This window comes from Lycium barbarum, chromosome 10 (assembly GCF_019175385.1).
Source record: "Lycium barbarum isolate Lr01 chromosome 10, ASM1917538v2, whole genome shotgun sequence".
Taxonomy (NCBI): domain Eukaryota; kingdom Viridiplantae; phylum Streptophyta; class Magnoliopsida; order Solanales; family Solanaceae; genus Lycium; species Lycium barbarum.
The window spans coordinates 116,328,591-116,344,495 of NC_083346.1; the positions used below are offsets into that span (position 1 = coordinate 116,328,591).

A 15,905-nucleotide genomic window follows, 5' to 3' on the forward strand; every position below is an offset into this window, starting at 1 on the left:
ATGGCAGTGTATACGATCGATATTTATTGTCATTGCAAAGTACAATCTAGAAGAAATGCTATCGAATGAAGTTGAAAGGATATCTCAAGAAAAAAAAAAACAATTCTTTAACAATTTTCTTTCCTATTACTTCTATATAATGAAATCTTGAAATTGGATTGGGTAGTTTTTAAAAGTTTTTACCAATAGGATCGTTTGGCTTGATTGTCTTAGTTCTAGGTATAAATTTACAACATTAAAAATTAAATTAGTCATACAGAAACTCCAAAATTAACAGTATGTATGTATATTGTGCCATCAACAGTAAACACCTTTTGATAAATATAAAGCAATAACTGGTTAATCAGATCAGCTTGGTACGTTAAGTTATCGAAAAGAAAACTTTTCATAACTATCTAGCTAATAAAATAAGTGGGTTTTTTCAGAGTCCGGAACTAAAATGACTCAATAAAAAATCAAGTGAACCAAAATACCCCAACAAAAAAAAATTTAAAAACTACCTTTACTGCGCTAAAGCAGTTCACGGAGACGGAGCCATTAACTGCTTTAGCGCAGTATTTTATTGCGCTAAAGTTTTTTTTTTTTTTTGTATAGCGCAGTAGCGCGCACTAAAACAAAATTGGTAAACTTTTTTTTTTTTTTTTTTGCAACACTTAGTGTGTTTTTTCATACTTTGACCAACTATTAGTCGTGTGTCAAGACTCCGAAACGTCAATATTTTATATAGAACTTGATATTTTTTCTGCGTACAATAATGTAGGCTCAATACATCAAGGATACGTAGACGTTCGGATCGTCATTTTAGGGGTTGAAAAGGTGCCCGAAATAAGTTTTGTTTGAAAAAACTTTTGGCCAACTTTTTTTTTTTTTTGTAACACTTAGTGTTTTTTTCATACTTTGACCAACGATTAGTCGTGTGTCAAGACTCCGAAACGTCAATATTTTATATAAAACCTGATTTTTTTTTGCGTACAATAATGTAGGCCCAATACATCAAGGATACGTAGACGTTCGGATAGTCATTTTAGGGGTTGAAAAGGTGCCCGAAGTAAGTTTTGTTTGAAAACTTTAGGTTTAAGTGCTCTATATACATAGACGTCCATTTTTATTTGAAGACTTGTTGCCATTAGCTTAAATTTTTTTATTTTTAGGGTTTAGATTTAAGTGTGTTATTTTTTAATGCATAACTTTATTTCGAATATACGCATTTTTTTGCGCTCGGACGTCCGATTTACTCGATTTCTTTTTGCAACATATTCGAAATAAAGTTACGCATTAAAAAATAACACACTTAAGAAACACTTAGTGTTTTTTTCCATAAAAATATCGCAACATCTTATTTTAATAATTTTTTTTGCACCACTTAGAGTTCTCGTTTCCATACTTTGACCAACGATCAGTCGTGTATCAAGACTTAGAACCTGATTTTCTTTTCCTGCGTACTATAGTGCCTCAATACATCAAGGATACATAAGCGTTCGGATCGTCATTTTAGGGGTTGAAAAGGTACCCGAATTACGTTTTGTTTGGAAACTTTAGGTTTAAGTGTTTTATTTTTTAAGATTTTGATTTAAGCGTGTTATTTTTTAATCAAGACATAATTTTATTTTGAATATAAATCTAATTCAATTTGATAAAAATGTATTTAAAAAATATAAGGAGAAAAAGCCAGTTGTCAAGTGGTCAAACTTTAGATGGTCATAACTATGCTCGGACGTCCGATTTACGCGATTTTTTTTTATTTTGTGTATTTTTCGGAGATCTATGCGGACAAACGTCTTAAGGCAGTTTGGCCGAGCTGATTTTAAAAAAAACACCTTTTATCCCATTCATTTCAATTTCCCCCCAAATTGGCGTGAAATTTTCAGTTTTATTTACTTATATTATGATGATACGCAATAGATTTCAACGTAAAAATCCCGGGGTAATGTAGCTGTGAATGTCAATTTCACTTTTGTGGTTTCAATTTTTGAAAATAAAGCTGACTAATTTTCTCGACATATAAAGTTGACTAAAATTTCAGTCAAACACTAAGTTTTTTCAAACAAAACTTACTTCTTTTCAACCCCTAAAATGACGATCCGAACGTCTACGTATCCTTGATGTATTGAGCCTACATTATTGCACGCAGAAAAAAATATCAGGTTCTATATAAAATATTGACATTTCGGTGTCTTGACACACGACTAATCGTTGGTCAAAGTATGAAAAAACACACTAAGTGTTGCAAAAAAAAAAAAAAAAAAGTTTACCAAATTTTTTTTAGTGCTCGCTATAGCACAGTATTTTACTGCGCTATATAAAAAAAAAAAAACTTCAGCGCAGTAAATTACTGCGCTAAAGTAGTTAACGGCTTCGTCTCCGTGAACTGCTTTAGCGCAGTATTTTACTACGTTAGAGGTAGTTTTGTAATTGTTTTTTTTGTTGAGGTATTTTGGTTCACTTAGTTTTTTATTGAGTCATTTTGGTTCCGGACTCCTTTTTTCACGTGTGATAATAAAGTAGATTAACATAATACACCTTGAAAAGATACTTTTTACCATCTTAATGCGTTTAAATTATCGATAGAAATTAAAATACAATATCTAAAATTAAGTATCTCACTAATTAGTTCCTATAATTAGAATCACAAAATTCCATAAAAATTTTGGATTTTATTCTTGACTTCTTCTTCCCCCACGCAGTCCGTTCACCATTTTTCTGATCATTCACTCTCTGTAATTTGTTGACTTTAGGTCAAAAGATTCTCCTCTCGTCATCGTATTCGTCTTAATTCCTAAACATAATGAAAAAATATTAATTCTAATCCAATACAATGGGTTATATATTATGTATATAATACTATATTATTGTTATATATCAATTATATTGATATAAAATATTGTTATGTATTGAGCCGACCAAATCAATCAATGCAAAAGATAGGAATATTAAAAGAACGGAAAATGAATGAAGAAATTCTCTCATCCAATCAATTTCAAAAGAAAATCAAACAAAACAAATTGTGTAATATAAAACAAAATATGAAGGTTAGAAATACAAGCAATGGACAAAAAGGTGCAAAAGAGAATGAAAAGTAAGTGTAAAATGAAGCTACTTAAAAGAAACTGATTAGAATGTGCTTAATTATAAAGGAAAGCTAAGTAAAGGAACTAACATGAAAATAATGTACCTTTGTTGCAGAAAGTGCAGAGTAAACAAATCACTTAGCATTTTAATGAAAAAAGCATATAATGATTTTGACAATGCAAATTGAAGTGTTGTTTTGGGTTTTATAGAATGTAAAAGGGTGTGATAAGCTATTTAACTGACGGAAGGTGAAAGAAGGGGCAAATTGATGGAAGCTAAAGAACCAGAAAATTAAAAACACTGATAACTGAAATAACTCATACTAATTGTGTAGTAAATACATGCTGATGTGGTTGTCTCTGATGTAAAAAACTGAGGGATTTCTTTTTCTGGCTCAAGGGCATAATGGCATATGAACTTTGAAGGGTATTTTTGTATTTCGACTTTTAACTAAATGGCTTCCTACTTTTAGTATTATATGATGATATATTCAAAAATGTATCTTTTTGGTTCTTTTCATCTATCTGTTTAGCTTTTAGAGGACAAATTTAATCGATATCTGCAATAGCAGAAGGTAGCAGCCACTCATGAAATAGTTGAGTCACATGTGAATCGGCTATTAGAGCTGTAAATTGAGCACTACAAAAAAATGGGTAATTTGAGGAGGTTGAAAGTTGTAATTCGCAATTCGCAGGTGTTTTAGCCTCCTTAAGCAATTAGCGGAGGCTAAAACCCCCGCGAATTGCAAATTTCAATCTCTTCAAATTACCCATTTTTTTGTAATGATTAAGTCATGTATCGAAAAACTTATGTGAAGTCTTGACAAAGAGAATTCTGGCTTTGACAATGCTCAAGAATTAGTAGGTGGTGTTCGTTGAAGTGTTGACAAATGACGATTCTGGCTTGTAATTGATATATTACATAACACAAGCTAAATGTAATAACTGTTCACCACTTTTTGTGTAATGACTTGTAGTTTAATTTGATTTTAAGGAGGATCTGCTTACGTTATTTCTCGATGCCGAGCATATATTTGCTATAATTTTGAAAACATCATGAATTTTTCAGTGTGAAATTTAAGTTTTTTAGGTATGAGATTAATTGAAGAAGTAAAATGGATAATTGAAAAGTGGGATGCATATAATGTAATTTCAAAAGAATCACAGCTTGTTGCTGAAACTGAGCCGATGGTTCTAATTTCTTGTGTTTGCAACAAGGTGATCCTCCATGGAGGATGCTGAGAACAACAGAAGCTAACACACTAATCATTGAAGAGAAGGGGTAGTTGTTATAGAGAGGACAAGTAAGTGGCCGATAAGTTAGCCTCTCTTAGTCATGCTTATCAACGTGTGCCGGTGGGAAATACCAGGTATTTTGAGCAATTAGTCAAGATTCGATTCAATTGACCAAACACTATGATTAAAAAAAAAAAAAAAACACATGCTTATCAGCAGCACAGGGAGTTTACCAGTTTAGGGCATCTAGACAAGTTAAAGGCCTTCTGTAACTTAACTAGACAAATGTCAAATGGCATCCTTCAAAGTTCGAGAATTGAAGTTTAAATAAAGATAAGGACCTTTTGGAGAAAAAAAATGAAAAAGAAAAGGTTTAGACAATCTTTTTGTGGTTGATAAACCTTATTTACAAAGAAATTGCCATTACAGAACAAACTTCTCCCAAACAAATGAGATACAACAGCTCCAGTATTCAAAAGAATTGAAAGTTTATAGCATTATTGATTCTTTGCTACATCCGTACTCTTGAGTTCTTCATCAGGAGCATTTCCCACAACAGGTTCCTTAGTTGATGCTTCTACTTGTGTGTGTTTCAATTGCTCCGACTGCAACATTAATAAAAATGTACAAGTCTGATCCATGACGAAGAATTAAAACCCTGAATTTTTGTGTAGTATGGGACTTCAATTTGATAAAGCTATTACTGTCTTCATAACAGAAATTACTCATAGACATGGGGAGGGCTAACAGATTGATATGAAGGGTAAATTCAACAGTCATCCCAAATCCAGTGCACATAAGGATACAACAACAACAGCTATGCCTCAGTCCTAAACAGGTTGCAGTCGGCTATATGAATCATCCTCACTTCTCTATTTAAGCTCAACTCATGTCATTATCTAATCCAAATAAATATAAGAATGAAAGAAAATTAAATGTACATAAAATAGTAGTAATAAAAGCCCTCTAACAAGAATAAAATCTATTCTCAACTAGTAGATATGCTTATATGGATCTTTTTAGTCCATTGTGCCCTATCTTTAGCTAAACTTACACTGATTCCAAGACATTGCAAGTATTTCGAAATAACCTCCTTGCATGTGACTTTAGGTCTACTCCCCATTAACACACTTCACTCACCTAGTTCGCCACTTACGGACCGGTGCATTTGTAAGTCAATGCAAGACATAATTGAACCATCTCAAGCGACCTTCTCTCATGTTATCCTCAAGTGCACATAAGGATACTAAAAAAAAGAGACACAGGAGGAGAGGGGGAGGGGGAGTAAAAGAAAAAGGAAAGAACTACCACAACAAAAACAATCATCTGCAGTTCTACACTGACAACGGACTAAATTACAGTGAACCATCTCTTACCTCCCTGCATCTTTCTTGATGCTCTTTTAGAAGTTCGTCATATCTGATTTGCAGATCCGATAACTCTGCTTGTACCTTTTCATATTCAGACACCGTTGGACCACCTAATTTTTGCTGGACAAATCTGAGAGATCAGAAACCAAACACTCGTTCAACATAAGATCTCTAAAGAAGTCTACTGTAAAAGAATAATCAGCACAACCACGAGATAATGTAGAAGCAAGCCATGTATTATGGGATCTTTTTGTGAATGAGTTTGGTACTTTCTTAAGAAAATACTTACTCAAGAGCTGAAGAAGGTTTGTCATTCTGCTCGTACAGTGCCACAAGGACTAGCATGACAGGAAAAACATACAAAATGAGATCAAACTCTTTCAAAAGTAAAAAAGAAAAAAAAAGTTTGAGCATCCACACTAACTTAGGAAGTAAGAAACCACCTTTGGTTAGAGCATCAAGAACCCCACTGACCTCCAGATACTCCCTGAAACCTTCTTTCTTTGCTTCCTTTTCCTGTCCAAAGAACCAAATAAGTGAATTCAACACGGGAAAGCGAGGCGTCTTTAAGATAACGGCACAAAGCAGATAAGATAACAAATAGCATGGAAGTTCAAGGTTAAATAGCCAACAGGATTTGTTACTCTAAGCTCTTTTTTTTTATTTTTTTATGAAGAACTCTAAGCTTTTTGAATCACTGTTATTCTAACTTGGTCTTATCCTCTTTGTAGATTTCTGTCATATCTGTGCATTTGGGGAGGTGGTGGGAGGGAGCGTGTCAAATTAACTAAAATGTATAAAATAGGCGACTTAAAAATAAACATGCCAGGATGTTCAGTTAACTATTTATTGGATTACGCAATGGCGAAGTTGATATGAAAATCCTAAAAAACTGGACAGGCTATTGTTTTAGCAGGGGTTTCCAGGAGTACATTAATTAAATGATATAGACCAAGCTTAACACCTAGGACCTATTTTGAGGTTTGATTGCAATTTGCAATCTTGTTCTCATTTTGCAAACCAGTTAACAGGGGCACAACGCCGTTTCGTTAAAAGAAAAAGAGAAGGTAATATTGGTTAAAAGTCTAGAGCCAAATTTCCGCAAAATAACAATAATACGGTACCATCTCAGTTTTGATATGGAGGATAGTGGCTTCCAAAGCACCCAATTACAAGGAGTTCGGAGCCTAAAGGATATAAAAATACACGGTATAAATCAAAAGGGGATGGTCAAAAATTTATATACCAAAACGGATATAACGTGGACTGATCCACGTTATACCCCAAATTTTTTTTTCATCTGTCAGCAATCACCGAAAAATTAAAAAATTAAAAAATAAAATGTATAACGTGGACTGATCCACGTTATACAATATATTTTGTATAACGTGAATCAGTACACGTTATACAATATTTGATACATTAGGTATATGTTAAAGTCATTTCAGTTTTAGACATGGGCACGAGATGTTCATTAATATCCAATATGTCAAGTCTAAAGAGTGTGTTTCATCTTTGAAGATCATGACTCTAGCTGTGAGTACTCGTACAAATATATTTTGTAAAATGTGGACTGATCCACGTTATACCAAATATATTGTATAACGTGGATCGGTCCACGTTATAACTTCATTAATTTTTTTCCTTCATTTTACAAATACTTGGTAAGACGTTACCTCTATTTAAATCATATTCGGCTGTGTTTTTAATAAAAAAAATTTATTGATTTTTTTAATTTTTAAAGCATATAGTTAATTTCAGTGATTAACTGAAATAAATATTTTAACACATGCAATAATTAGATATGTTTAAATAAATAACTCATATTTAATTATTGCATGTGTTAAAATAATCAATAACACATATTTAATTATTGCATATGTTAAAATAAATATGTTAAAATAAATAACACATATTTAATTATTGCATGTGTTAAAAAAAATCAATAACACATATTTAATTATTGCATGTGTTAAAAAAATCAATAACACATATTTAATTATTGCATGTGTTAAAATATTTATTTGAGTTAATCACTGAAATTAACTATATGCTTTAAAAATTAAAAAATTAATAATTTTTTTTTATTAAAAAAACAGCCGAATATGATTTAAATAGAGGCAAAGTGTTACCAAGTATTTGTAAAACGGGGAAAAAAAATTAATGAAGTTATAACGTGAACTGATCCACGTTATACAATATATTTTGTATAATGTGGATCAGTCCACATTTTACAAAATATATTTGTACGAGTACTCACAGCTAGAGTCATGATCTTCAAAGATGAAGCACATTCTTTAGACTTGACATATTGGATATTAATGAACATGTCGTGCCCATGTCTAAAACTGAAATGACTTTAACATGTACCTAATGTATCAGATATTGTATAACGTGGACTGATCCACGTTATACAAATAATTTTGTATAACGTGGATCAGTACACGTTTTACAAAATATATATTTGTAAAACGTGGACTGATCCACGTTATACAAAATATATTGTATAACGTGGATCAGTCCACGTTATACATTTTAATTTTTTTTTCTTTTTTCGGTGATTGTCTGACAGATGAAAAAAAAATTGGGGTATAACGTGGATCAGTCCACATTATACCCGTTTTGGTATATAAATTTTTGGCCATCCCCTTTTAATTTATACCGTGTATTTTTATACCCTTTAGACTCCGGACTCCAATTACAAGTCCCATAAATAAGACCATTACCTTGAAAACTTATGAGAATTACTTTTGCAACCAAACAATATAAAGATACGAAAAGAAAACATATAATGGAATGAACTCTCCATCTCATTTAAGTGAAGGTTAGGGGTGGCAGGCCCATTATCCATTGAGTTCCGAAGACAGAAACAACGGATTGGTTTTCAACAAAAAAGTAACTCTCTACCTCCTTTAGTGAGCTCATATATACACAAGGCACTTATTGTAAGTTTTTAACCCAAACTAGCTGTATCATCAAACTCCAGAGCTAGCTGCTACCAGTTTTACTCAGAAAACGGCATCATATAAGGCTTTGACAATTTTGTTGACAAAACATAACAGTATCTAAAAACATGCTTCTGTAATGAGCAACATATCCTATCAAACTCTTAAATTAGTCAATACTACTCCCTTTGACGTCCTTAGCAAAACTCAACATGCTGAGTGAGTTGTTTTCAAGTATTCTTTCTTCCAAGTGAACGGTGATCATGAGCAGAGATGTTGCTAGATTTATCAAACATTAGCGCCAAATAGATTGCAATGTGCATCATCTCTCTCGAAAATAAAATCAATAGATTGATTAACAAAAATATTCTTCTGCCGGACTATCCATGCAATCATAGACCTCAAGTTGTGCTTGCGGTGGACATGAACGACTAACCCCAATCCTAAAATAGTAGCTGACTAGCTAAGAGAAAATCCCAATCAAGGTGGAAAGAATGCATCATCCATTATGGCGGATCTTATACGCAGGTTACTGTTGAGACTCTGTGGTTGCGCTATTCACCATGTGACATACAGACCGAGGCAGATATACCCTTTCAGCAATGAATGCAGCTCGAACTAAATATAAAGTTAAATCTTTTAATAAGTATACGCATTTATATTATTTTTGCTTGCATTGTCGCAAAGGTGTAGTGGGTGTGTAGTTCTACACTAACTCCCTTCAAATCTTGAATTCACCTCTGAGTTAAATATACTACAATGATGTAATTTCATCTTTGGGTCATTCTCAATTGCTTAATCAAAATGCCCTTAAATATGTGCCAACTGAGCCAACATTTCCATTTGCCGCCTAAAACAGATGGCACTCCAATTAAAAATAAAAATTTCTCTTTTTTTAGTCTCGAGTAAAAATGCACATTAACCATGAACAAGACCACAAATTTAAGTTAGTGGGGGTGCAGCATACTACCATTACGCCAACTACTAGGATGGTATTAACTTGGCGTAGCTACTATCAAAATTGAGTCTTTTTTACTTCCCAATTAGGGAAAGAACACCATTATAACTGACAATTACTGTGAAAAAGAAGCAATTTTTCTTAACTAAGAACTTGAAATGAGAGGTAATTCCAAGTTCTTAATAACAATGTCAAGGATTACAAAGAAAATGAGTGTTGAATACAGATATGCACATTGACCATGAACATTAACACAAATTGAAGTAAATGGGTGCAGATTACTATCAGGATGGGTATTAACTTGGGAAAAGGGTCAAATTTACCCCTGTACTTTGAGAAAAAGTCTATATTTATCCCTAGTAAATTTTTCTATCTAAACTCACCCCTACCGTTAATAAACTATGAGCCCGTTTGACTTAGCTTATAAGTTGCTTTTTTTGGCTTATAAGTCGTTTTCAGTTTTTTTGAGTGTTTGGCTGGTCAGCTTATAAGCCATTTTGTGCTTAAAATAAGCCCAAAAAAATAAGTTGGGCTAACCCAACTTTTTTTTTTTTGCTTATAAGTTGTTTTCAGCTTATAAATTGTTGTTTTTAAGCTAAGTCAAACGGACCCTATATAAGTTTACCCCAACCCTAACGACGGTCCACTGTGGCATTACCATGTCAGTTAATGAATCCACGTGGGATCCAGTCAGCATGCCACCTAAGACTACGGACCCGCCACAAATTTTACCCGACCCACCCTCTATTTCGCCCTAAACACCCATTACCCACTCTCTACAAAATTCCCATAAACAAAGTACCATCTTCTTTACACGCATTCTCTGTGAAAAAAAAAAAAAACCAGCAAAACTCAAATCAAAGAATCAAATAGAAAGCAAATTAAGAACACCTCAGTTGATAAAAATAAAAACTTTCACCAAAATTCTTAGTTGGGGTTCGAAATATAGTGCTAAAAAGAAAGAAAAATTGGAAAGATGGGTTTTGTTGCCGTCGCCATGGCTTTATCGATACTCCCTTCTCTGGCTGAGTACTTTTTTTATTTTTTTGACAAAGCAAAATGAAGCAGAAAATTGAATAAATTACTAGTCAATTACTGACTCCAAAATCCTAATTTCCATCATTGTGTAAATGGAGGAAGGTGATTAAAGTTAGAGAATTTGATGGAAACAAGCAGTATGCATCAGAGATTTTGGCGATTTTGCTGCAGAGCAGCATTGTTTCAATTGAGGAAGGAGTTGAAAAAGGTTGAAGAGATGACCGACATTGTTTCAATTTTAATGGATCGGGTTCTATTTGGCGCAGGTCAGTTTAATTAAGTGGTATATTAATGAGAAATAGTGACTAGGATCCTAGGTGGGATTTTTTTAATGAGGTGTCCGTTAGGGCTAGGAGTATTTTAAGTAACTTTGTTAACGGTAAGGGTGAATTTAGATAGAAAAACTTACTAGGCTAAATATAATTCTTTTCTCAAGGTACATGGCTAAATTTGACCATTTTCCCTATTAACTTGGTGTATATACATAGATTAATCAAAATGGAATCGACAAAATACCGCGTTGACAATGTTCTATGCGTCTTTACTTGTTAGTCACCTAATCTTGTTTGTCATGGTTGATTTCAAAGCGTAATAGATGGACAAAAATGGGGAAATTTCAGTAACATACAATTCGGCTTACAAAATTACATTAGTGTAGCCATATTTTTAAATTACAACCTGCATAGCCACTTTTTGACGGTATACAACATTATACACTTACTGTAGACAATGTATAAATCTTGTATAAAGTGTATAAGAGGTGTTTATACACATTTTACACTAGTATACAATATTATACGAACTTATACAAGAGGTGTTTATACATAAAAAAGGTTTATGCATAATGTATAAGAGGTGTTTATATACACTTCTATACCATTCCGTATAAAAGAGTAAAAAAACAAAGAAGAGGAAACTGAAAAAATAAAGAAGCAACGCCAAAAAAAAAAAAAAAATACATTACCTGTGTTAATTACAATTAACCACATACAAGGAACAAATAGGTAGAAAATTCGTATCACATAAAGATGTAAAGTTGGAAGGAGAACGGGAAAATAGGAGCATCTGGCAGTTTGATAGGAGACTAGCTCGGGTAATAAAAAAATATGGGCTAAACGGGTAATTATTTTACCTTAATTGGCATATAGTGTTATTTTCCCGACAAAAATTTCAAGAGAGGAAGGGGCCCAGAACTCACCGATGAATTAATAAGGTTTTGTTTGGTATGGAGATAATTTTTTTTTTTTCATGTTTGGTTATGTTTTGGAAATTCGAGGACATAGGCCTGGTGATGTGGCAGTCTCGCAAGCCAAGAATGCTATTTTGCTATTTTCTCAAATTTTTGCTCTTTTTTCCTTTATTAATTTATTTTACTACATTTAATTATCCTTGTATCTTTCTCCGAACAGTTGCAACGCCAATTCAAAAGTCACCTCTTTAATTTCCAACTTCTTTTCTCGCACCTTTCTAAAGTTAATCTTTACATAATTACCAAATTTATTCCCTTCATCTCCTCTCTGTTCCTTCTTTAGTATGAGTATTATCGTTTTTTTTTTTTTTTTGGTAGGATTTGTATGAATCTTCAATCAGGGCTTTAAAAATATCCAGAGTCAGCCACTGTTTTCTCTTCTTTCTCCAAGTGATAAGCCTGTCACAAATTATAAGTTTAATTAATAATAATGAAAAGTTGTCCCACTATAATAATCAACCATCACTTTGAACCGAAACATCACTTCTTAAAGTTTCGCTACGTACAGGTTCTTGCCCTCCTCTTTTTCATTTCCAGATAAAAGTCCCTTCATTTTTGGCCCATTCATTGATGGTCACTGATGTGAAAGGGTGAAAACAAGAGGAATAAAACCACTCTGGTAAACTTTCATTTTTCATTATTGTTGCTAATTTGTTTGTGAAGTATCCTTTCCCCGAACAGTTACAACTTTTACCGTAAACAAACGACACAACTTTAGCATTATTTTGCTTTTGAAAAGCGATCTAAATGCAGTTGCTAACTGTCACAATTGGTCTTGGTTTAACCGTTTGTCTGCGGAATAAGTAAGATTTTATTCAATCCTCTCCTTTAGCAATCTTTCTTTCTTTTCTTCTATTGATTTCTAAATTTTTTCGTTGGGAGTCGTTGCTTTTTTTTTTTCGTACATTTAATTTTGCGCTCCTTCCCACATCAATTAATGTGCCTATTTTGTGTAGAATAAAGTATTGTTCTTGATTCTTTAGTGTTTGTCAAATTCTAACATCTAACTACTTATGAATTCTCAAACCAATAGTCTAATAGTCCTGGTTCTTTCCTCCTTCCCTATTTAAGGTCATTTGACTGTTTGTTTGGCAGGCCTATGAAGGCTTGGTGTAAATCTCTCTTTCAGCTCCTTTTGTTTAAATTCTTTCTCTCTATTTTAAGTTTCCATATTTCTATTTACCGAGGAGTCCCACATTGCAGACAACAAAATGCACTTGTAGGAAAAACAGAGGTGGTTTTAATTACTAGACCCTACTAATGAGTTAAAACATATCTAACCAGAACATTATTGCTAACAAAATCTATGACTATTATCATATTTAAGAACTAAATTACTTGTATCTAGGGGTAGCAAATGGGTGGGTTTGGTTGGATTTGGTTTGGTTGAATATGGTTTGAACAAAAATGGGTTGGGTTTCAAACCGCTCATATTTTATGTGGGTAAATATGGGTTGGGTGATAAATGGCTGAGTTGGTTATGGGTTAACCCATATTATACAAGTGTACTATTATTTTAAGTGTATGTTTACAAATTTTTTTCTTTTGTCAAGTTAAATTAATTTTTTCCTATAAATTTCAAGGGTGAGGGGTGGGGGTATGATTTTTTTTTTTTTTCATTTTTTATAAAAGTAAAATATATGAAATTGATTTTTTTGGTGGGGGGGGGGGGGGGGGGGGACCAGAAATTCTTTTCCATTATTTATAAATTTTTTATAGAACTAATATATATGAAAATTGAAATTGGGGGGGGGGGGGGGGGGGGAGGGGGGTCGTGGAGTGAGTGGGTGGGTAAGAATTTTTTTTTCTTCCATTTTTTATAAAACTTTTATAAAAGTAAAATATTTGAAATTGATTTTTTTCCGGGGTGGGGGTAAGAAATTTTTTCCATTTTTTATAATTTTTTTTTATAAAAGTAAAATATTTGAAATTGAAATTTGTGGGGTGGGGGGGTTTGTGGAGGGGTAGGGTGGGGGTAAGAATTTTTTTTTCCATTTTTTATAAAATTTTATAAAGGTAAAATATATGAAATTAATTTTTTTTTTTTGGGGGGGGGGGATGGTGGGGGTGGGGGTAGGGATCGGAGTGGGAGGTAAGAAAAAAATTTCTCCTTTTTTATAAGCTTTTTATAAAAGAAAAATAAAATATATGAAATAAAAAAAAAATTGGGGTGGGGGGCATGGCGGGGTGGGTGGTGGGGTAAGGGTTGGGGTGAAGTAAGAAAGAAATTGCTCATTTTCAAAATGAGTTGTTATTGGGTCTAGTGTGTTCTTATATGGATACCTATATTTTACCCATATTTGCCCATATTTTTATGGGTTAAAGAGAGACTTGAAGCCCATATTTACCCACCTGAAATATGAGTGACCCAACTCACTAACATGTGGGTAAAATGGGCTAATTTTCTAAATATGGGCTCAAATTGCCACCTCTACTTGTATCCAGATATCGAACACGAGAAAGGAGAAATAAATGTTTAAACTAGCACGACTGCGCGAAAAAAAGGGTAAAGATTAAACCAGATGAAGTGTATTAAGAATTATTCTGAACAAGTGTTGACAGGAGATAATGAAATTAAAGAGAAATAGAGAGATTATTTTGATTAATTGTTCAACTCGAACCAAGAGAATAATATTTTAGACCTCCCCACGTCTATGAACAATAGAAACTTTAGCTATACTCGTAGAATTAGGCCAAGAGGTAAAGGATGCCATCAAAATATGAGGATTAGGAAAGCTTGTAGTCACGATAGTATCCCTATAGAAGTTTGGAAGTGTCTTGGAGAGGTAGGAGTAGAATGGCTCACCAAGCTATTCAACTTTATGCTAATTAAGAAGAGGTACGTTATCCGACGAGCAGAGGAAGAGTACCCTGATTTAGATTTATAAGAACAAAGGAGATATCAAAGTTGTGTGAACTTTCGTGGCATTAAGCTTATGAGTCATAGGATGCAATTTTGAGAAAAAAAGCAATAGAATGTAGACTTATAAACACGACAAGAATGAATGAGAACCAATTTAGATTTATGTCCGGTAAATCTACAACGGAGGCAATATTATTGCGGAGAGAAGCCTGTGGAGTCTATACCATTAATTTTAAAAAGAGGCAAAGATATATAATCACATGCTTATACTGTTATACAAATGATAAATTAATAGAATTAAGATTGTGTTTATAAAATTTATAAGAGTACATATTACTATTTCGCTTTTTTGTATTTACGAACGAAAACTAATGAGGGAATTGATAATGACTTTCCTAAATTTTGTTCGGGACACATCTTTTGGTGGGAAATTACATGGTGATTCATACAGGATTCAAAAATGACCCAGTGATATTTATCCTTTCCAATTTGTTTTCTATTTTCCAATTTCAGGTAAATTATGTACTAATTTTCACGCTATTAATAAAATTTACAGATGTTTATACCAAATCATATTAATAATCTATCATGATTAAGTAATTAAATGATGTGAGAATATATTACTTAACATTGATCAGGTAAGAGAAATGCAACTTGAAATTTAAATTAAACATCAAAAAAGTACAAATATTTGCATTGGAATGATTGTGTTTTGATTTACTTTCTGACATAGCCTTACATTATAAATTTGGTTTCACTTTTATATTACGATTTTTTTTTTAACTCGACTAAGTTTATAAAAAGATAAAATTTGCCAATTCAGATATTGTAGATTGACTAGTATTCTTTATAGGAAAACAAGTTCCTTAAAAATTAGGAAAAAGACTTCCCTAGTGAAGTAGGGAAAACAAGTTTCATAAGTGACATTCCACACTGATGGTATCATCTCCACCCAAACGCTCACCCCCTTGTCTGGCCCCCGCACCATATACCCGACCCGCATCCTCAAACCCCATTACATAGTATTTGCCTAGATTATATATAAATACTTTTACAAAAACATTTTATGCTTATTTGGCAATAGCAAAAATAACTAATTAAGAACCTCACTTATTATTCGGGATAGCATGTTATCTAGAAAAAAATTTCCCTAGAAAATATTTTTTTCCCTTACCAAA

General features: G+C 32.9%; 1 protein-coding gene across 1 annotated transcript; it reads right to left on the reverse strand.

Moving 5' to 3' along the window:
* Nucleotides 1-4,248: 4,248 nt before the first annotated feature.
* LOC132613372 (uncharacterized) lies at nucleotides 4,249-10,397 on the reverse strand. Its single transcript, XM_060327383.1, has 5 exons — nucleotides 10,380-10,397; nucleotides 6,118-6,319; nucleotides 5,964-6,012; nucleotides 5,681-5,804; nucleotides 4,249-4,909 (listed from the first exon to the last, which is right to left on the reverse strand). Exons 1-5 carry the CDS (start codon nucleotides 10,395-10,397, stop codon nucleotides 4,802-4,804), a joined length of 501 nt encoding a protein of 166 aa, XP_060183366.1. The 3' UTR covers nucleotides 4,249-4,801.
* Nucleotides 10,398-15,905: the final 5,508 nt, after the last annotated feature.

What these genes read in the sequence shown, in the direction of transcription:
- LOC132613372 (XM_060327383.1), bottom strand. An exon ending in TCTTGATGCTCTAACCAAAG is followed by an intron (nt 6,013 to 6,117) that starts GTGGTTTCTTAC and finishes CTGTCATGCTAG; the next exon opens with TCCTTGTGGCACTGTACGAG. An exon ending in AAACCTTCTTCAGCTCTTGA is followed by an intron (nt 5,805 to 5,963) that starts GTAAGTATTTTC and finishes CTGATCTCTCAG; the next exon opens with ATTTGTCCAGCAAAAATTAG.